The sequence below is a fragment of the Desmodus rotundus genome, chromosome 4 (genome assembly GCF_022682495.2).
Source record: "Desmodus rotundus isolate HL8 chromosome 4, HLdesRot8A.1, whole genome shotgun sequence".
NCBI classification, from domain to species: Eukaryota; Metazoa; Chordata; class Mammalia; order Chiroptera; family Phyllostomidae; genus Desmodus; species Desmodus rotundus.
In genome coordinates this window covers 53,612,115-53,635,547 of record NC_071390.1, presented here as the reverse complement: position 1 = coordinate 53,635,547, position 23,433 = coordinate 53,612,115, and the positions used below count along the sequence as shown (strand labels likewise).

At 38.9% G+C, this 23,433-nt stretch overlaps 1 protein-coding gene across 4 annotated transcripts in view; it reads right to left on the bottom strand.

Annotated features, from left to right (window-relative positions):
* Window positions 1-822: 822 nt before the first annotated feature.
* SAMD8 (sterile alpha motif domain containing 8) overlaps window positions 823-23,433 on the bottom strand; it is a 67,464-nt gene continuing 44,853 nt past the window's right edge. For 3 of the 4 annotated variants that reach the window (XM_024561420.3, XM_045195979.2, XM_045195980.2), the window contains 4 exons: window positions 19,648-19,743; window positions 17,284-17,401; window positions 5,724-5,874; window positions 823-5,577 (listed from right to left, as the gene is read on the bottom strand). In XM_024561420.3, coding sequence (XP_024417188.2) covers window positions 5,273-5,577; window positions 5,724-5,874; window positions 17,284-17,401; window positions 19,648-19,743 — 670 coding nt within the window. In that variant the 3' untranslated portion in view covers window positions 823-5,272. Of the gene's footprint in view, window positions 5,578-5,670; window positions 5,875-17,283; window positions 17,402-19,647; window positions 19,744-23,433 lie in introns of those variants that run through there. The other variant, XM_053922330.1, reaches the window with a different exon arrangement.

Genomic DNA, 23,433 nt, shown 5'->3' with positions numbered 1-23,433 from the left:
TTGACCTAAATTCAACTACTATTTCAGCAATATGTACCAGGTACCGGGCCAGTAAGGCTACATACAGTACTTTCATAATTTGGCCCTTAATACAACCTATGAGGTGGGCACCCCCACCCCCCTCATTTTACACGTAAGATTAAGTGGGTCTGGAAGAAAGGGCACAATTTACTCAGTGGCAGAGATGTAACTCATACCTGGGTCCTCAGTGTCTAAATCCGGTGCATTTTCTATTGCACCAAACAGCCTCTAGGTCTGTTCTGGACTATTCCTTTCCGGAGTTCCTGAGAGAAGACCAGCTGGCACCAGCACCAGAGAGGCTACAGTTAGTAGTAATCATGAGGACAAGTTCAATCATGGATTAAGCTCAGGTGGTCCTGCACCTGTGACAACGCTTAGTGTTCCAACTACTCCGCGATTCTGGGCTACTGGGCTACCCCCAACGACTGATTCCCTTCTTTTTCCGTTCGGCATCATCTCCAAAGCTGACCTGATAGATGAGGGCATCTTCCTACATAATCTACATCTACACTAAATATAAACAAACACAAACTTTAATGTGCCCAGGAATAAGTAGTTATTTGCTTCCCTTCCCTCCTTCTGATACCCTCGGGAAGATCACTTTTCTTTCCTAGTTTACAGAAAAGGGGAAATGGAAAATGGCTTATCTAGTAGACAAGTAAGACTCAGAAAATGCCAGGGACTAGACACTATATTAGGATTTAAAGTTGCAGGGCCCAATCATTTGCAAAAATAAAAATTCACTGTATAAAAACAGGCTTGTTGCATTAATAGTACAGAGACAATTAAATGAGACAATAATCAAACTTTCAAATGTTTTATTTTTTAGTGTTTTAAAACATTTTAATACAACAAAGATATAAAATAATATATATTAGTTAAATATGAATTTAATTTAGAATCAAGATATTTACTTATGTACAATACTGTGCTTTAAGGTATGGCTACCACAGGAACTTTCACATCTTCAAGTAATACTAGTTTCTCTGTGGAGTGGGTGACAGTTAGGTAGAATTCTTGAAACAAAACATGCCCACTTTAATTCAAACTAATTTTGCTTCCCTCATCATGTACCAGTTTCCACTTACTTTGTTTCATATCAGAAATACTTCAATTGTCCTAACAATCCATAGATTCTCTGAATAAAAAATTACTAAAATTAGCATTTTTAAGATGACATTACTGATAACACTGCTTGGTTATGATCAGACACCCCAGCAGTTCAGATTGAAACAGACTTGCAACAGCAATGAAATCAACGTAGTCCTCCTTCTCTCTCCATATCAGGCACAAAGCTTCTTTATGCTTAAACATGGAGTAGTCTGAATAAAAAATCCTTTGGTTAATTTAGGGTGGAACATATTCTAAAAACCAACTTTACTGGTAGCTGAATTATGGCTTATAGATTTCACGGATATTTTTATTGATCTTGATGCAAAGTAACAGGCCACATTTTAGTTACTTGAAATTGATGGCATTTGCTGTGTGGTGAGGCGTAGGCAAGAAGGGGACCAAAACCTACTTCCATGGTAATTTCAGTCATTCAAAGCCATTCAAGGACAGAGAGGGGAAAAAGAATCTCAGCCTCTTTCCTTTCTCACTGGTCACCTGAAGCAGCGGGACTTTTGATGTTACCAACAATTCTCCTCTACAGAGAGAGGACGAGGGGTAATTTGGGCTAAACTTCTCACATATGCAAACTGTCTTAAAAGCCAAGTAAAGTTGGCATTTAAACTGACATGCTTTGTTGGCTTTGCAACTATCTAAATGAAACCAATACTGCTTTAGAAAGCTGTTGAACTATTCTAAAGGGAGCTTTCTTGTCCTAATGCCTGAAATACCTTAAAGAACTATTACTATAATTACTTTTGGTAAGGGATAACAAGTCTACAAAAAGACTATCAAAGAATTAAACTTATTAGATCAGAGTATTTAAAACAAGAATGTAGTTAATTTTCTCAAGCATTTTGGAATTAGAATCCTTAAAAAAAGTTTACTATGAAACTAATGATGAAATTGTCTTTTGTTGAATCCAGTCAAAGCAGGTTAGTGTTATGAATATATCTTTGAACATATAAACAGCACTTTCCAAAGAGATGTCACCAAAACAGACCGTTTCATACCAGCTATGAAAGCATTTGGCTCCTCTGTTCTCCATTGATGAATGATGGGGGTTTTGGAATTCTAAGTAACAACAATCAGGTAGATACAGGGCAGAGAAGAACGCCACTGGCAGCATCAGTTACACTATAAACAGGTCTCTCAGTCTACGGGCTTTTCTTGTGAAGAGTCCACACTTAGGAACTGACTGATTCTAAGGCTAAGCTCTTTGCTTTCTGATTTAAAAGGATACTAATAATTAACTGACCCAGCATATGTATTTTTACCCTAGCAATTCTGGCCACAGAGAACTATGAAGAGGATGGGCATGTTAAGAATTCCACAGCATTGCAAAAAAGGTTCCTCCCAAATTGCTTAGTGATAACAGCAAGCTTGCCTTCTTCAAAACTTCCTACTCCCTACAAATTTCAATTTCCCTTCAGTAACGCTGCCCAGAATGGACTTAAAGAATGAAAAAGAGAGAGGAGGGAGGGAGGGAAGGAGGGCGAAAGAGGAAAGGAAAGGAAGCCAGCCATGCTGTACCCAGGAACATTGAAAATGTATCAAAGACTTTTAATGTAACCTCCAGTTTGTATCCCAAACCAAGATCTTTCTTGGTTCCACCTGGCTGGTGGTGGCTCAGTGGATTGAGTGCTGGCCTGCAAACCAAAGGGTCACCAGTTCGATTCCCAGTCAGGGCACAAAATCTTTCTTGGTTCCCTCTATACTGAGGTCTCAGTGTTTAATGATGTAAGCCTCTCTCTCACAAGTCTGCAACTGTAGAACTTAGTACAAGGCCAAAAAATATGCAGATCTAAGTCACATAGCTTTTCTACCTAGCCACACTCACACCTAACATGTAAATGTAAACAGTACCTTCACTATAGTCTAGATTTTAATGAGGAAAAAAATATGAAGACAAAAGCCTGGAAATTTCTGTACAAGCAGAAAGCAACTAAAATACAGGTTTCATATTAGGAAAAAAAAAAACAAAAAATTCTGTCTCAAAGTTTTCCAAGAAAGACCTTGAGATGATTGATTTATGTAAACACTGCCTTGTAATAGTTATAGCAATAAATTATAAGTCTAGCTTACCTTTTCCTCAAAACAGATTTGATAAATGCAAGGCTCTGAAGTCATTTTATGATCCTCACTGCAGTTTGCTGCCAGACACTCTCAATGTCAACAGCTCTGCAAATTAGTTGCAATTTATTTTTCTTATTTTATTCTATAGAACAGAATCAATATGAAGGAAAAAGAAGGCTGATGGCAGGAAAATTAGCACTAAGCAGCTACTTAGCATTCTTGACTTAACTTTGCCAGAGATTTTTTTCAAACGTTTTCCCAAAAGCCAACATTAGGGACCTCCCTAGCTAAGTTTGGTCCTGTATTGTCATTTGGAAAAAATGAACAGTGCCAGGGTCAAGCTCCTTCATCATTATGCAATTTCCTTATATGAAATATTGGCATTTTGTCTCTAGCATGTAATAGGATCAACAATTTAAAATATTATAAGATTCAGAAGTATGAGATTTAAAAGCATAATAAAATGAATTGCCTTGTGCTATTTCTCAATGGAGAAATAAAAAATAATGTTCAGAGAAGATTCAAACTGGGGGTCATTCAGCACTGGCTAAAACTTGTTTGCATAATATTCCTTTCCTTCCCAATCGATTTAGGCTCCTCTGTAGCTTATACAAGGGTGGAAATACAACTCAAAGTGCAAAAATAAAATATTTCACCCACATAAGGAGCAGGCTCCTGCTAAGTGGCCTAATTTTAGACCTCAATATGCCAGCGCCTTTTCTAACTCCTTGTTTTAAAATGGAATGTAAAAACCACACAATTACTATTCCAAGTGGCTAAGCTCATCATCTGGGTTTCAAATTCCAATTCCACAACCATCCTACTGTTATAACTACTCTATAAAACCATTAAAAATGAAGTGACAGATATTATCAGAGATCAAATTACATGAGGCCTAAATTTCTAGTGTTGTAAATGGCAACTAAGTTATATCATTTCCTGACTGCCAAATTAATACTAAGTAGAAAGAATGAATGCACACAATTATATTTAAAATTTAAAAACAATAAAACCTTTTTATATCCAAATATGTCTGTGACTGCTTACTTCTGATGGCCAAGAATCAGAAATTTCAAAAATCAAAAAGTTATACTATGCCTGCAACTTGCTATACATATCTTTTCACAAAGAGAAAAAAGTATTTTTTGCATGCACATCTCCGTACTTAAGGACATAAGAACTGTATCTAACATCTGGTAAAACACTCCACTGTTTTTCTCATTAAATAACAAATAACATCATTAAAAAGCATAAAACTGGGCTGTCATCTAACTAACGGCTATAGCACAAAGTTATTTCATCACTAAAATTCAGCCAATTTTACATTTATGGACGCGGCCATTCCCCCCATGAGTTTGTGGTCATACAGAACCCTCAGAACAAAATGGCAACCGCACCTTTCATTGCATCTTTGGTGAAAAATGCCAGTACTATACCAGACTCTGTCACCTGACCTCAGAGAAAGGGGACTCTGGCCCCTTCCTCTTCTTGTGTCAGGCATCCTGGTATGTTCAATATACTTCTCTCAAAGATGTCAGAGGGCAAAAATTATGTTAGTAAAACCCAATACTTTCCAGAGTCGTTTGTTAAAAAGACACAGATTAATTCAAAGAACAAGTACTATTCTCTTGGTAGGGGTTTTTCCTTTGAAGATAATAAGGAACTTCAAAAAATATTATTTCTTGCCTGGAGTCCTACTGGAAATTTAAAAAACAACAAAATTTTTAAGCCAGCAAACTGCTTAACTTGATTTGCTAAATTCAATAAGCAAATACTCAACAGGTAGGGGTAACAGCCTGACTTCAATCACAACATTACTTCTGCCTGAACAGAAGGGGCAAAAACATCTACTTAAGTTTTCATTCAAACAGATACGTAAGGACTCTTGATTGTTTCTTCTTGCTTTCTATAATTACAGCCTTGCTCAGAATAGGGACCTTGACTTTGTCAACATATAAACCAAAAAGCAAGGCATCCACGAACAACCTAGGGGGGAGAAAGCAAAAGTTATTCACTTTGAACAACTACTGTATATTTAATCATGAACACATAACAAAGATAGTCTTCATCCAATTAGTCTTTTCATTATTGCTGGTTTTGAAAACGGCCAACAATATTCATTAGGTACTGTGCCATTAACATTACATTCAAAAAAAGAAAACATGGGAAACCAAATTCTTGCTCTCCTACTCTGCTGATATGCTCTGGTATTGGCTAGAGTATGGTAATATAAAAAGAGTCTTGTTGTGATATAAAAGGCAATAAACACATCAATGGAATAATGTTCATGGGCAGCCAAAATGAAGAAGATTCCAAAGAGGTTGAGAACCCAGGATAAAGTGTGCAAGAAATTCCAGCTCCTTGGTGTATCTGGGAAAAGGACAGAAAGAATATTTTAAAACCACATTCCTTCCAATGCTTCTCAGACATATGCTTCTTAGATCTTGGCATCCTTCCCACAGCCTCCTCTGCAGTTAGTCATCTAACATGTATATAAGCACTAAATACATACTTACATTCCGTGACAAAGAAATTCAGCATAGTTAGGACGACTGTGTGGCCACTGAACATGTAATCTCCGCAAGTGTGAACGCCAGTTAGGGTCATACCAAAGCCACTCCAAATGGCAAAGGCCCGGTGTAGTTTCTCCCATACACTGCCATATATCTATAAAGAAAGCTATGAATTAGTGTTCAAATGCCTAGGGAGGTAAGAGCTTCCGAACATCCATTTCCACTGAAATTCAAATGCTGAACAACTTAGAAATAATGTCTAAGCAAAAGCAACCAGACTCCCAGTCTAGTTAATTCCAGATATCCACAATGAGTGGTCAAGTCTTCGAGATACTCAAAAATAGTTTGGTAATTAAATAAAATCAATGTAATTCAAACTTCTCTACCAGGAGTTCCTTTATAATAAGAAAGGTCATTACCACACAAAAATATTCCCAAAATTTTATCCAATAATAGAGTAGTACTTGCTTGGCTGTTCTTATCAATAAGAAATAGGCTATGCCAGAGATAATAGCTACCAATCAATATCCATTCTCCCCTTCTTTACTGGTATTTATTTGAAGTGGCAATGAACTCAACCAAAACATTGCATTTCCCAGCCTCCCTTGTAGCTGGGCGTGGCTACGTGACTAAGTTCTGTACAGTAAGACATTAGTGAAAATGCAAAAGATTTCTGGCTTTATAAAAGAAGGAGACCACAGTTCAGTGGAAGTCTTTTCTACCTTTCCTTCTTCTAGCCTACAAATCAGACTTGAGAGTTGAAGCCCCGCACACATCTTTGACCACAAAGTGGTCTTGAGGATGCAAGACAAGCGTTAGGAGAGCAGAAAGAGAAAAATCATGAGTTTTGGATGACTCCTTAAAGTTACCATATCTGACCTGGAGTACCTACTTTCAGACTTCTCTTACAAGGGAATAAGCTATCGTTTGTTTATTAAACCATAGTTATCTTGAATTTCCTGTTATTGGCAGCCAAACCTAATCCCAGCTCCCATACATAAGCTTAAAAAAGCAATCCATTTTTAGGAAGAGTTTGAGCAATGGTCTCTTTCTCTCTCTCTCTCTCTCTCTCTCACACACACACACACACACACAGGCATTTAACATATAATAACAATACAAAAAATTGCTAAAATTTTATGTGCATTTATGATTGAAAGGCATGCTACTAAGTGCTTTATGTGTTATTGCATTGAATTTCCACAACAATCTTATAAAGTAATTCAATTGTGTAGGTGAGGGAACTGGCTTAGAGAGGTGACACAGCTAGTAACATAACCAGGATGTGAACCCAGGGAGTCCAATTCCAAAACTCTTATTTCTTGAATATTCTACAATGGCTAATGAATGAAAGAAACTGAAATGGGCAGCAAACAGTAAACATGGTTAGGTATTATGCCAGAGTCTAGAGACACAGGTTTAGGCTTTAACTAAATGTTTTAATAACTTTTGTTGTCACATAGGATTTAGTCAAAATGTAAGAAAATATGTTAGTTACTTATAGTCAAAGATTATAAAGTATGTTAGTCATGCCCTGAAGGCCTATTAAGCAAGTTCCAGAAAAAAATGTTTAAAGGTAACACCTTGCTTGAGATAATAGAAAAATGTAGCAGTTTAGCACAAAACAATGGCAGCTTAAGCAAAAACAAAGATCTTGAGATGTTTCGTTTCTGCTTTTTACTTTAACAATGTCACCGACTTACAATTACGAGATATTCTGAGAATCTTAGTTCCTCAACCAGACAGATCACCCAATCACAGTGAAAAAGGCACCAAATAAGATGATGTAAGGAACTGAATTAATCAGACTAAAGAAAACCACTGGAGCTTGTACAAGAACTAACCAATCAGTTTTACCCTCATACCCTAAATTCCTAACCCTCAATCTTTGCCTTTAAAAACCTTGATCAAAAGCCATTAGGGAGTTTGGGTTTAAAGCAATAGCTTCTCGTTCTCATGGCTTCAATTTCTCCACTGCAAAACTCAGTGTTCAGCTCTGCTGCGTGTGAAGTAGGCTACCCCCTTGTTTGTTAACATCCTCATTAGATATCACAATTTCATTGGAAAGCCTCACCTGCTGATTATACACTACCCAGCTTTCCCTTTCTGCTTTAGTTGAGGGCAGGAGAAGAAGAAGAATTTATTAGAGAAAAGAAAAGAGAAGGTACTAAAGTACACAATTTGGTTCTTCCATGACCTCTAATGAGAATATGGCTAGAGATGTTACTCTCATGAAAGTAAAAAAATCAGGTAGAGAAGAACAGACTGCTAAGGAAGTCTCAGCCACCAGTAAGAAACAATGCCAGTCCAGAAAAAAAAAATTGCTTAATTTTTCAAGTCTCCCTATACTTTCCAATCTTAAATATCCCAAATATTCTTCCAGAAAAATAAAGTTGTAACAACACAATAGGATAAATAAGATGCTTTGATAAGACAAGATGTAAAAATTTGCTTTAAGTATTTCTTTCCATTGATTAATTTCAAAAACAGGCATGTTCTTGGCTCCACCCCCAAACCTCCTACTTCTGAGAATGAGATTTCAAGCAATTCATTTATTACACTGAATGTGTCCGATGGAGCTCACTGTTAGGGGTTTGATTGCCAGTTGTTATCACTTCAGCTTTCTATTTTTAATGACTGCTGCAAATAATATAGGTCAATAAATAGGTTATCTTATAATTCAAAGCAATTAACAGCATTTAGGGCAGATTTGAATAGAAACCTCCATATATAACTAATTGTTAATGAAAAACAGTCATTAGAGAAAGAAAAAGGACCGTAGAGGGATGGTATCTAATTTATTTTTGTAGCATATATTGTAGCCCTATGCACATAATATTTCGTGGCTGACCCACAATTAAATTCTTTGGTTACAGGATTCTCTTTTCAGTGAAATAAACTTACACCTTCCTTCTTTTCAATCTCTTCTAATCAATTAGCGTACTACTTGGGGACACTGTTCTAGCCCCACCTCACACCATGTACAAAACTAAATCCAAAAGATTAAAGATTTACTATAAAATGAGACTATAAAAGTCTCAGATATCACCTTTCATTAATCAGAAAGGCTAGCAGTGACTCAAAAGACTGACAATAAGCAGTGCTGGCACGGGGTGGAAAAACCGACATGCACGCACGCGGTGTCGGTAATAGTGAAAACTAGTCTTCTCTAGTAGACATTTGGATACACATCACAATTTTAAATGTGTGTTCTTTGATTTCATAATTCCACTTCCAAAAGCCTACCTTAAGGAGATGATTAGACAGTCAGAAAGCAGACATGTACAAGGATGTTTATGACAGCCCTGCTTATAAATCATAAGATGCGGAAACATCCTAAGTGTACATTGGAGACTATTAAATCATACAGTGGAACACTCCGCAGTTATTGAAAAGATGAAGTATAGCTATACCTATTTATTCAGAAAGTTAAACAACATACTGTTAAACAAAACATAAGCTAAAAAAGCTATGTCTTTAATACGATTCTATCCTTTGTTTAAAAAGTATCCATCCAAATAAACTTGTTTGAATGTGTAATCATGCTTTAAAAGCAGCAGATACAACTATACGCATGACTATTAACAGCATTATTTGTGGAGCAGAGTGAAAAGAGAAGAAATTATGTAAGCTTTTACTTTCTAATTTATATATTTCTATAAAATTTAAAATTTTAAAGTAATGAACTTATATAAGATTATAATTAGAAAAAATAACTTTCCTTTTTTGAAAACAAAAACAGCTTTTACCTTTAAAATGAGATATTTCCTTTACGCTAAATCCTAAATATCTTACAAGTCTTCTGATGGGAGAACTCAAAAGATGGAAAATTTTTAGTTTTTTTAAAAAAGATTTATTTATTTATTTTTATAAAGAGAGGAAGGGAGGGAGAAAGAGAGGAAGAGAAACATCAGTGTGAGAGAGAAACATTGACTGGTTGCTCTCACGTGAGCCCCAACAAGGGACCAAACCTGCAACCCAGGCATGTGTCCTGATCGGGAATCAAACTGGCGACCTTTCACTTTATGGGACAACAATTGAGTCGCATTGGTCAGGGTGAAAAATTTTAATTTTCAGTTATAGTTAATAAGCTTAGTAATTAATGCATGTAGAAAGTTATTGTTCCAGGAAATGGAATGTATAACTGGACCCACCCTGACTCCAGATCCGCCAGCAATTCCACCTATGTGCCCCAGGAGGACTGCAAGCAACTAAGATGCTATCTGAGCCATTATGCTCTAGGGAGAGACTTCAGCAGCCCAGGACACAGATAAAGAATCACTGGTCAACAGATGAAAGGATGCTAGGAAAATTGCCAGGACTGCAGCTTTTATCTGATTAACCTTTCCCTTGAATTCCATACCCCTTACCTACACTTTTCTTCTCCTTATAAAAAAGGTTGACTTGAGATGAAATGTAAGATGGTCTTTTAGGGTACACAACCCGCCATCTTCTCAGATCGCTGGCCCTCTGAATAAAGCACCCATAAAGATTCAATCCTTGTCTCTACTTACTGGTTCTGGGAATGACGGGCAATATGAGCACCAACTTTTCTGGTTTCATATTCTGGCTACTCTCTGGTAAGAGTTCGAGACTCTCCAGTAAGTCTTGGTAACTGGCAGGGAGTCCCATTGGTTGCCTGGGCCAGGGGGTCCCTAGGTGCAGATTTGGAGACTCCCTGGCAGCTGCCAAGTGATTTAACGTGGGAACTTGCCTTCTCTACTGTCGGCACTCCCCGTGGCCTTCACTCTTCAGTTGAATCGCTGTGCCTTCTGGTTCAGGGTTACATTCCCAGGTCACGACTTAGATGGGTTGTCAGGAGTTAAGTGCGGTCTGGTTTGGTTTGAGTGATATTACAGGCTCTCTCTGGTAGAAAGCGGGGAGGAGCCTCCATGCCAGGAAATAGCCTTCTGGGGAGAGTTTTGGCAGATTGGTCAACCTATGCTTATAAGTCTATGACTAAAAAGAAAATGATTTTTTATTGTAATACTGCTTGGCTTATGTATAATCTAGGCTCAGGAGAGCACTGGCTGCTGAATGGACTACACCATACTGCAATTAAAGTTGTTTTGTCAAAGATCAGGAAAGTGGGATGAAATGCTGTATGTACAAGCCTTTATAACTTTACATAATAAAGATGCAGGATTAAAAGGAAATGGATTAATGGTTCAGAGAAAAGGTAATTTGCCTGTGGCAGATGGCAGAAGCTCAGAAGAGAGGGACCAGGAAGACCTAGGTGTTACGGCTGCTGTGAGCATGGTCAAGGTTCCCATGGTCCTTCCAGCCCCGGTGGCGGGGACGGGGGGTGGGGGGTTCTCCCTACTCAGCTGAGGGAGCTGGAGGAAGTGAGCCTGAACTGGTCTCTCTGCCCCGAAACTGTCAGGGAACCAAATTTGGAGGAAGATGAGCCCCTACTGGGGCAGGGCAATAACCTTTGCAAAGGTTCCAGTGGGAAGAGCCCTTTGGGTATTATTGCGCACATACTCCATTTTCTACCTCGGATCTGTTAAACTGGAAAAGCTCACATCATTCTTATAGGGATGATCCTACTAAAATGACTGACTTGGTTGCATCAGTTTTTGCTACCCAACATCCAACTGGGCAGACATACAAGCCTTACTAAATATTTTGCTTATGAGGGGATAAGCAAAGACTGGTGTTGGATAAGGCAAATGAAGAGGCTCAGACACTGCACCCAGAAAATCCAGATGGGGTTCTTGACCCTACTAAGGCAATACCTTTAAGCAAGCCGGACTGGGACCCTGATGAGAAAGGCCTTTCTCTCCTAGAACTAATACTAGAGCTACCTTGAACCATCTGGCATCTTGTGGCAATAAAGTATTGGCACAGAAGGCCCAGATTTGCCAAGAAGCAGTAAGGTTTTATGGGTTCCTGCTTAAACCTGGCAAAAGGAGTCTTATTGGAAACATAAAAGAAGCCATAATTCAAATGAGTTTCCAATACCAGGAAACAATTAAAAGGATTCCTGGGAATGGTAGGCTACTGCTGCATTTGGATTCCAAACTTTGGGCTGATTCCTAAATAATTGTATGAAGTTCTGAAAGGACCATAATATAGCCCCTTAAGATGTAGGAAGGAGTGCGTTCAGGCTTTTGAGTCCCTGAAGGTGCACTTGGCTTCTGCACCAGCCTTGGGGCTTCCAAACCTACTAGGGCCCTTGCAATTAAGTGTTCATGAAAGGCAGGGTGTTGCCCTAGGAGTCCTCACCCAAATATTGAGTGACATTCTGCAACCTATGGCATACTTATCAAAGAAACTAGTTCATACTGTCCAGGGGTGGCCAGGCTGCTTGAAAGCTGTGGCAGCCACCTGTGAGCTCTTACAGGAAGCTGAAATATTTTCCTTGGGACAGTCTATCACCATTTATGCACCCCACCAAGTGCTGAGCCTGCTGAAGCAAAAAAGAAATTTGTGGTTCACTGCTGGAAGAATGGGCAGATACTGAGCCATTCTTCTTGACAATCCCAATGTCTTCCTCAAAACTGTAAGTAAGTTAAATCCTGCCTCCCTTCTCCCAGAACCTGACAAGGCCATGCTAATACATGACTGTGCTGAAATAATTGATGAAGTGTATTCCAGCAGAATTGATTTACAGGACCAACCTCTAGAAGAGGTGGACTGGACTCTATATGCAGATGGAAGCAGTTACATGGACAAAAGAAACAGAGAGGCTGGGTATGTAGTTGTGACCCTAAAGGAATAGTAGAGGTCAAGGTCTTACTGCCGGGAACCTCTGCTCAGAAAGCTGAACTGACTGCACTGACGAGGCACTGGAATTGTGCCGCACCAAAAGAGAGCGAATGTGTATAGTGACCCAAGGTGCGCTTTCCTAATTCTGCGCGCACATGGTTCCATCTGGAAAGAAAGAGGATTATTAACCCCCAATAAAAAGGAAATTAATCATGTAGCAGAAAATTTAAAATTATCAGAAGCTGTCCAGGTACCTTTATCGGTGGCAGTTATGCACTGCCCTGGGCATCAGACAGAGGACGCTGAAGTAGTTAAAGGAGACAATCTGGATGATCGAGCAGTGAAAGAGGCTGCTAAAGGAACACGTACAATGCCTTTGGTATCTGTCCTAGACTTGTCACAATTTGACCCTGAACATTTGACTGCAGACTTAGAGAAAGGTAAGAGCTGGGGTTTTGATGAAGAAGATTCCAACAGTACGTGGAGAAAGAATAAGAAAGGAGTTACACTGCCTCCTGAACATTTAGTAGAGCCAGTCATGAAGCATTTACATGAGGTCACTCATTGTGGAAGGGATTCATTAACCATCTATATTAAACCATGACTCACAGGCCCTAGAATTTCTAAAGCCATACAAAAAGTAATTGCTAGATGTGTTGTGTGCCAGAAGAACAACCCCAAGACAGATCGCCATCAAAAGAAAGAAGGGAAAAAATTCCAAGGACATGCCTGTTTGAAGACTGGCAAATACATTTTACCCAGGTGCCATGGGCCTAAGGGTGGAAAGATTTGTTAGTTTTGGTTGACACCTTTTCGGGATGGGTAGAAGCCTATCCTACTAGAACTGAGAAATCCTCAGAGGTAATGAAAGTCTTATTGAGGGAAATAATTTCTTGCTTTGGCCTACCCGGCAGCATACACAGCAATAATTGGACATGCTTTCCTTTCAGAAATTACATGGAAAGGTTAGTAACTTTTTAGGAATCAAGACACTGCATGGAAACCTGAGGTTTCTGGGAAGGTAGAGAAGATGAATCACAACTGAAGAAAAATATAGCCAAACTGTGTCAAGAAACTCATCTCCATTGGGAACAAGTTTTACCTATTGCCTTGCTCAGGATAAGGGTGGTCCTTGAGGTGGGATTCAGTTGAGTTCTTATGAAATCGTGTATGGTCGACCACTTCAGGCTACATTGGGGTGGGAGATATGTATGTAGATCAAGACGTGAAGGTAAAGAAGTATGTACAACATCTAGTCAGACCTTTGCTGTGATTAATGATCTTGCTTGTATCAGAGACCTTACCCCCAAAAAGTTTGCTACATTCCTTTGAGCCTAGAGATAAGGTGCTACTCAAGACTTGGAAGACAGGATCTCCAGAGAACCAACTAGAAGAAAAGTGGATCAGACCTTGGGACGCACTCCTTACCACCCCAACCATGGTCAAATTGGCAGTAATAAAACCTTGGATTCATCACACCAGAGTAAAGAAAGCACTAGAAGAACAAAGACAACCAAACCACAGAACAACCTGAAAGTCGGCCCTGGCCAGTGTGGCTCAGTGGATTGAGCACCAGACTGTGAACAAAGGGTCACCAGTTTGATTCCCAGTCAGGGCACATGCCTGGGTTGCCAGTCAGGTCCCCAGTAGTGCATGTGCGAGAGGCAACCACACAGTGATGTTTCCTTCCCTCTCTCCCTCCCTTCCCCTCTCTCTAAAAAATAAATAAAATCTTTAAAAATATATATATAAGGAGACCTGAAAGTTATCTTTTGAAAACAATGACTTACATTCTTCTCATTATTTTTTGTTTAACCCCATGTTATGGAGAACTTATTCTTTTCAAACAAGATGAAAATACTTGGATATATTTAGCAAAAAACATTCTAAACATCTCTGACTTTTGTCTTGCAAAAAAAAATTTCACTTCATGTCTAGGTGTTTGTACTCCCCTAGAAAGCCACTGAAATTATACTTTATTTAAGCATGTCAATGAGAACATAACCTACTCCAATATTTACTACTGGGGACCTGTGGTAACTCTAAAAGACAGGGAAATGTTTACCTTAAAAGTTACTAATGTAGCCCTAGCTGGAGAGTGTGCAACTTCTGTCAACTATACTAAAAACTGTTTTCAGCAGACCTGAATGTGAATCATACCACCACCACTAATGTATTTTATGCCTTTAGTGACATCAAATTGCCTGTAGGATGGTTCCTAATATGTGGAAGGACTATTTATTCCTATGTTCCAGCAAACAGTTCTGGGGGACCATGGTCCCTAGGAAGACTGACAGCGTTTATGCCTCAGAAGGCCCACACCACCTGGGCTCAATGAGAACTCTCCCTTGCATCTGATTGTAAAAGTGACTTACACCTTTTTTAGCCCCACTGAGTATATATCTTTGACTATATTCGTAATGCCAGTGATGGTAACCTTTTTGGATATAGAAATAAGTTATTGGCCTACACTATGGTAAAAGCTTTGAATGCCACCTCTCAGTCTTGAGTGCCATCAGTCAAGAACTAGGACAAGTTAGAGAAGTGGTATTAGAAAACTGCGCAGCTATAGACTATCTCCTTTTAAGACATAATCATGGATGTGAAGAATTTAAAGGACTCTGCTGTTTCAACCTGACTGATGATTCACAGATCACAGAACATTAAGTAAAGCAAATAAATGAAGTGGTGTCCAGGATAAAACAAAGAGAGAGACTGCTTGGTATTGATTTGTCTAAACTAACCTCCTGGATGCCTAGAATTACTGGCCTTAGAGAGGCATTTGTTGTTTTCATTTTTTTCAGTATCATAGCTTGTTGTCGCATACAATGTGCCCCCTTATGGGGATCTGCAATCAGGTATATTCCTAAACCCCTACCAGACTTTCTCATGCAAAGCTACAGGCTCAACAGCAAAATGATTACTTCCATATGAAACCGATCTCCTAGAAATAAGATAGTTTAAACTAACAGTGGGGGAATGACGGGGGAACTCAAGAATTGGAAAATTTTTAGTTTTAAGTTATAGTTAATAACCTTAGTAACTAATGCACGTAAGAAAGCTATTGTTCCAGGAACTGGAATGTATAACTGGACCCACCCTGACTCCAGGAGCCCCACCAGCAATTGGACCTTTGTGCCCCAGGAGGACTGCAAACAATTAAGATGGTATCTGAGCCATTATGCTCTAGGGAGAGATCTCAGCAGCCCAGGACACAGATAAAGAATCACTGGTCAACAGATGAAAGGATGCTAGGAAAATTGCCAGGACTGCAGCTTTTATCTGATTAACCTTTCCCTTGAATTCCATACCCCTTACCTACACTTTTCTTTTCCTTATAAAAAAGGTTGGCTTGAGCTCCGGCCTGTGGACTAAAAGGTCTCCGTTCAATTCCCGGTCAGGGCACACACCTGGGTTGCAGGCCAGGTTCCCAGTTGGGAGCATGTGAGAGGCAATCAATTGCTATTTCTCTCACACATTCATGTTTCTCTTCCTCTCTTTCTTTCCCCCTTCCCCTCTCTATAAAAATAAATAAGATCTTTTTTTAAAAAAAAAGGTTGACTTGAGTTGAAATATAATACAGTCTTTTAGGATACATAACCCATAACCCACCATCTTCTCAGATCACCGGCCATCTGAATAAAGCATCCATAAAGACTCAATCCTTGGCCCTGGCTAGTGTGGCTCAGTGGATGTAGTGGCAGCCGGCGAACCGAAAGGTTGCCGGTTTCAATTCCCAGTCAGGGCACATGCCTGGGTTGTGGGCCAGGACCCCAGATGGGGGCGTGCAACTATCTCTCACACATCAATATTTCTATCCCTCTCTTTCTGTCTCTCCTCCCCTCTCTCTAAAAAATAAATACAATCTTAAAAAAAATAAAATAAAAAGGATTCAATCCTTGTCTCTACTTATCAGTTCTGGTAGTGACAGGCAGCATGAATGCCGACTTTTCCAGTTTCACTTCCACCTTTCTTACTGGGCAGTCTCCTAATACCTGGAGAAAGTTTGTCACCCTTCAGCTCAGAGCTATATTTTTAGCTCTTGATCTCCTTTGGCTGCTTAATCTTTGCTTGTTGGCATTTCAGCTATTTATATTGCAGTAGAAGAACTGACACTTAATTTTGTTTTACACTTTACAAATAACATTAAAATAACAAAGATGTTAACATATACATTTGAGTATATGGGAAGACAACTAAAGCACGGATGCTTAGAAAAGGAGGAATACATTCTTTTGTCCAAACTTAATGAGTCACAACAGCCAATTTTGTATATAAAATACAGGTGATTTTCAGGGTATTTTTTTTTTAAGTTATTCAAAACCCACATTTTTTGTTCCCATCTACAGTATCTCTTCTCTCTCAATTTAACCAGAAGAGATGTTTACAGTAGACCAAAACAAGCTACAAAGTATAAAACCAAAACAAAAAATCAGCTATTATTTAGTACATCCCAGAAAGAGTAAAGTTTAGAGCGGTGGGTACTATATTTTAAATGTAATATAATCAAACTGCAACACTTTTAAAAAAGGACAGATGAGGACCATGAGGGTACCAGTCATGTGATATGAAGAACTAAGGATGCTGAAGATAGTAAGAAAGAGAAAACAGTTAATTCAAGGAACCTTTTTTCCTACAGCTCTATAGCATATCAATGGATAGAAGTAACAGTGAGGAGGATTCTGGCTTAACATTTTTACCAAAGTGACATTTCTAGAGGTTTATTACAGATATTGAAAATATAAGAAAGCACATTTTAATAATAAAAGCAAAATCTTAGCCCTGCTGCATAGATGGTGCCATCAACCCACCAAGAGCAAGAGGAAAGAATGAGAAGAAGGCAGCAGGCTACCTTTCCAGTGCACTGCAGGTGTTGTCCTGGCACGGAGAGGGAGGTCACAAACATGGTAAAGCAGCGAAGCAAGAACACAGTGCCCATCAGACTACAGAGCCTTCGCAGAAGTATTGACCTGTGAACACAGTGACCAAAAGGGGAGAAAGATCAGGAAAAAAACAAAGCAAATCCCAGACGTCAGATGTTTCCTTAAAGGGAGAGCAAGCAGGAAAACCGCTGGACTCCTGGAAGAGGACAGAAATCTTAGGGACTATCACTGTCCAGAAGACTTTCTGCAGTGACGAAAATGCTCCATAACTGCACTGCCCAGTAAGGCATCTACGTGTGACTAGTACGACTGAGGAACTGAATATTAATTTCATTTCATTTTTACTAATTTAAACTTAAATGGCCACATGTTTTAGCCATTTAAATGGCTACCACCTGCCATGTTGGACAGTGCAGACCTAAGACCTTCATTTCATTAATAAGAAAACATGGCTAAGAGAAAGAAAAGAGTTATATAAAAGAGAAGTACCTAGCCTGACTCTTAGCTTACTGTTAGTCCTATCACTCATATATTGCTCATAAGTTATTTATTTAATGAGAGGTAAAGTTGAACACATGGTTCTAGGAAATTTTTTGCTCATTAATATCATTATAAATTTGTTAATGATAGTAGCTATCTACAAAATGTTATTTAACCTCTCTAAGTTAAACTTAAGCTATAAAATACTGAGTTGTTTTTAATATTGTTTTATATTAAGTATACCTCTAACAAAAATTTTAAAGTACATTGTGATATCACTTGTACTGTTATATTATTATTTTTTAAATGTCTTAAACCGAAACAGGCTGTAAGATTCTTAAGTTCAGGGACTACGCTTTACACATTTTCAAAATGCTACTCCCACCCTCAAAACAAGCACTGAACACGAAGTTAGGTACGCTGCAAGCTTCAGTGTGTACACCTGGGGTGGAGCCTAGGGTTCTGCATTTTAATAAGAGCCATATGATTCGAATGAAAGTGGCACAGATCACATTTAGAGACACACTTTCTCTGACTAAACATCAAAATTTGTATTTAACTGGCCACTGCTATGCTTTGCTAAATCTACCAAGGTTTCCTATAAAGTCTTTCTAAAGTCTTTCTTGAAGAGTGGATATATTGAAATCCACAGGGTGTTGGAAGACAAAATTAAACCAGAAAGCTGCAGAAATACAGGTGTTTTGTTTTGAAAGATTTTATATATTTATTTTTAGAGAGGGGGAAGGGAGGGAGAAAGAGAGGGAGAGAAACACCAATGTGTGAGAGATACATCCAGCAGTTGCCTCTCACACACCCCCAACTGGGGACCTGGCCCACAACCCAAGCATGTGCCCTGGCCAGGAATTGAACCAGTGACCTTTCAGTTCACAGGCTGGCGCTCAATCCACTGAGCCACTCCAGCCAGGGCAGATACACATGGTTTTAAACTACCTCTGGTTTTAAGCAATATTGCTACGAAATGGGAGAGAATGAAGTGCAATATGGCCCGAAAGTGTGACATGAATAGCAATCATCAACCTTTCTTTTCACTTTCAAAGCACTGAAACAACTGCTGCTGAGGATCTAAAGCCCGTCACTGTGGTTTCCCTCAAGCACTCCCTCGTGAGAAGGGTCACAAATCAAGTGTTCCTCCTCAGTGTCCAAAGAAATGAACAGCAGATCCACAAACTTTCTAGTTCTTTACTTTTTTTTGTTCACTTTTTTTGTTATGCCTTATTTTTTTACTTGATAAAATCAAGTAGTTTCCCCTCACTAAGGCAGGATATAAGCCTCCCCTTACACTTTTCTTCTTTTATTTTTAATGAGAAAAAAAATCCTTCCCTTTATATTTCTTGGCGAAAGTGCTAAAGCAGCAGTTTTCCTATTCGGCAATTTCCTCTCCGACCTGAAGTAAACCACACTGACTAGGCATGCACAATTCGCATAAACTAATCTCTTTCTAAACAGGCCTCCTCCAAGCACAGAACCATTTCTTCCATCAGAGCATTAGATCAAAGACTGACCTTGGAGGAGTTTCTATCCTTCTACAGAAGTGACAGTTTCAATATGTTTCCAAAGAAAGATTAACAGATTGTCAGTGGTTGGCCCATGTCTGAACATCTGATATTTAGCTGCAAAATACTTTCAGAATATTGCAAAACATGAAGATACTACCTCCAGCTGACTCTTTTGTTGATTAAAAGCAAGACATGTTCCTATGTCAATAACTATAATGTCACAATGACTAGAGAAGGAAATTAACCAGGAAACCACACAGGGAAAAACAGGTTTGATGACTTTAACACAAGACAGTCAAAACACTTGCAGTCTTTTAATGGAGTTAAGTAACGTACCTGTGTTTGTGAAGAAGTAGAACCAGGATCCAAATATAGCACAGAATCACACCACACACTTCTGTCATGGCGAAGGCCCATGGGATTCTAGGAACGCTAGAACAGAAAAAATTACATTTGGGGCTGACAAGAAGTATATGGACGCAAATGACACCCCTCTTTTCAGTAAGATTCCCTTCTAATGATGACCTTAAAATTGCTCTCTGTAACTTTTACCTCTTTCAGGAGATGACATCTGGAGAACCTGAGGTTAGGGAGACTGTTCCATAAAGTACCCTGCTTACCAGAATCTCTTTGTTGCCAGTATTGCCAGTCACGGTTCTGTTAAAAAGTAACAACCCTTTCCTCCCTCCCAGGAGCACTGTAGACCTGGATACAGGACTGCCCACCAAAGATGCTGGGAAAAGGCTCATTGTTTGCATGATGGTCTCATTTCATAATCCAGATAAGAAGGGCTTGACCCTGACTCTTCTTTATTTATTGGGTTGGCCAAAAAGTCTGTATGGTTTTTTCCATGAAATAAAAGACACATTTTTCATTTTCACCAATAAGTTTGTTGATTTGGATATTTTGAGTATGTCAGCTATCTCCCATGTGGTATAATGTGGATTGTTCTCAATTAATGTCTCGATTTGATTGCCAGCAACTTCAACTGGTCTACCCAATGGTGGAGCATTGTCTAGCGAGAAAACTCTGTGTGAAATTTCATAAACCACTTTTGACAGTCACACTGTCAAACCACCTTCTCCACACACTGTACAAATCTTTTTTTTTCTGCATTTCAGTTGCATTTTTACCTTTCTTGAAATAATAAAGAGTAATATGCTGAAAATGTTGTGTATTTGCCTGTTGTATACCTTCAATATTAAAATAGCTACACAAAAATTAACCAATTTTGGTAAGTTTTTAAGAAAGATTTTAATTATTTATTTTTAGAGAGAGGGGAAGGGAGGGAGAAAGGGAGGGAGAGAAATGTTTATCCATTGGTTGCCTCTTGCACACCCCCACCTAGGGGCCTGGCCCCCAACCCAGGCATGTGCCCTGGCTGGGAATCAAATCATCAACCTTTTGGTTCCCAGAACAGTGCTGATAAGTTTTTTTTAAATACATACTTATAGGACAGCTGACACAATACAATCTAACAAAATTGTTTCAAATGAAGTTAAAGACAACTAAGCCGGTACTACAGAAAAAAAGTGGGTTTTTTTCTGTAAGAGCCATCTTACGGAAAAAAAAGCCCATCTTACAGAAAAAAAACCAAACGAACTTTTTGGCCAACCCAACAGCACATAGAAGTCCCCCTTACCTGTGGGGTACAGTTCCAAGACTCCCAGTGGATGCCTAAAACCATGGATAGTACCAAACTCTATATATGTTATGTTTTTTTCCTATACGGACCTGTGATAAAGTTTAATTTATAAATTAGGCACAGTAAAAGATTAACAACAACAATAATAAAATATAACAATTATAACAATATACTATAATGACAGTTATGTGAATGTTGTCTCTCTCTCATGCAATATCTTCTTATACTGCACTCTCCCTTCTTGTTGTGACAACGGGAGATGATAAAATGCCTACGTGATGAAGTGAGGTGAATGAGACATTATTAAGTAAAATAAGGGTTACTGAACTCAAGCACTGTGATACCATGACGGTCAATCATATAACTGAGATGGCTACTAAGTGACTAATGGGCAGGTAGCATACACAGCACGGACAGGCTAGACAAAGAGATGATTCATGTCCTGGGCGGAATGAAGCAGGACAGTGAGAAATTTCAACACACTACTCAGAATGGTGCGAAATTTAAAACTTATGAATTATTTCTGTAGTTTTCCACTTAATATTTTCAGACCATGGTTGACCACAAACTGTGGAAAGTGAAACCTTGGCTAAGGGGGAAATACTGTATTTGGTTTTGGTTTAGAGACAGTAAGAGTTTTTGTTTCACTCCTTTATATCGTCCTGTCCCCCTTTGCTTTGTATTTCCTTTCTTTCTCTTTTCTATTGATTTCTTTCCTCACCGAATCCACAGCTCCTGTGGTTACCCACTAGTAAAAGACATGGCACATTTCTCATTTTAAAAAGAATGAGGGTGTGGGAGGGAGGGGGGGAGAGACAGAGTGGGAGGGAGAGAAAGGAGATGGAAACAAATCAATACAAATAGATCAACTCTGGGTGAGTAGGATTATTGATGGTTTTATTTATATTCTTTGTACTTTCCACTAAAATTTTTTACTCAATGGCATGCTAATTTTATAACTAAGGAAATAAAGGTATTTTAAAAAGAAAATATGAAATCTTAAAGATATGAAAAGTCTACTCCAAATCTTATTCAGAATAACTGAAGAGAGTCTATCATCTTCCTTAAGGAGCTTATCTTTTACCTATTACTTTGGGGGGAAAAGACTCCTCTCACTTTTTTTTAAAGATTATTTATTTATTTATTTTTAGAGAGAGGGGAAGGGAGGGAGAAAGAGAGGGAGAGAAACATCAATGAGAGAGACATCTCGATCAGTTGCCTCTCATACACCCCTGACTGGGGACCTGGGCTGCAACCCAGATAAGTGCCCTGATTGGGAATCGAACCAGTGACCTTTCAGTTCACAGGCCAACACTCAATCCACTGAGTCACACCTGCCAGGGCTATCCTGCTAGTTTTAAATTTCTACTTTCATTTTTTATTTTCCAAAAACCTTTTTCTCTGAATTTTCCTTTTTTATAGGCTACTTTTACTGTCTCACAGAATGCAACATCTGTTATCTGTGAGAATATGAGTAATTATTTGTTTTGAAGCGTTCTTTTGCTCCCAATTTTATATTCCCAGCTTGCTTTTTCTGCTTGCATTGGTCTGTTTTCCTCAAACGGCTGGTGGTTTTTGACTGATCACTTATATTTGACGGTGAAGTACTTAAAAACAAACAAAAAACCTGACATTCTATGTTCATGGACTGAGCTTATCAAGTCGTTGGTTTCACTATAGAGTAATTGAACAGAGGTCTGGTTAATGTGATAGGGCTATCTTCCCTACCACAGTCCTCTTCTCTTGTGCAGGTTTTCCAAGCAGACTGTTCTCCTTTTGGGAGGACTGGGGCTAGGTGAGAGAACAGACGGTAAAGGAGCTGGAAGTCTCAATGATCTGTACACAGATTTAATTAATCCTCTTGAAAACACACTGAAAAACATGCACCTTTGTCCTCATGTGGACCTGGTGTCTCCCAGTCCACAGTCCCTGACGTTCAGCTACTCTGGAAAATATCCCACCTGTCTTCTGTTGGAGCACAGCAGGTCTAAAAGCTTCTTAGATGACTTTCAACCAAATCTCCTGTGTTCAGCTCCTATCTGTATCTGGTCTTGAGAGATGCTTGGTGCCTCCTGTTTCGAGAGTTTTTCTAGCGTTGCATAGTACAAATACACTCACCTCTTGGGCACCACTAGTCCCACTCCCAATCTTAAAACAGGCACTTACTTCCCACTTTCCAATTTTTTATTATTATCACAACTTTTGCCTTCACAGGTTTATAGGAACTCCCCCTCCCTTTTACTGTCATTTTAGTGGAGTGTTGTGAAGAAACTGTCAAATATGTACTCAATATCTCATACTTATAATACAAAGCTTTATAAAATGCATAATACATGTATATGCCCTTTTTTTGCCTAGATAGAATTTTAATTTTCTTTGGTAATTCAAAGTCATCACTGTGAACACTGATTATTACCTTGAACACAATAATGACCTCAAGGACTACTGAGAAATAAGGAGGAGTTAAGTCCCAGATT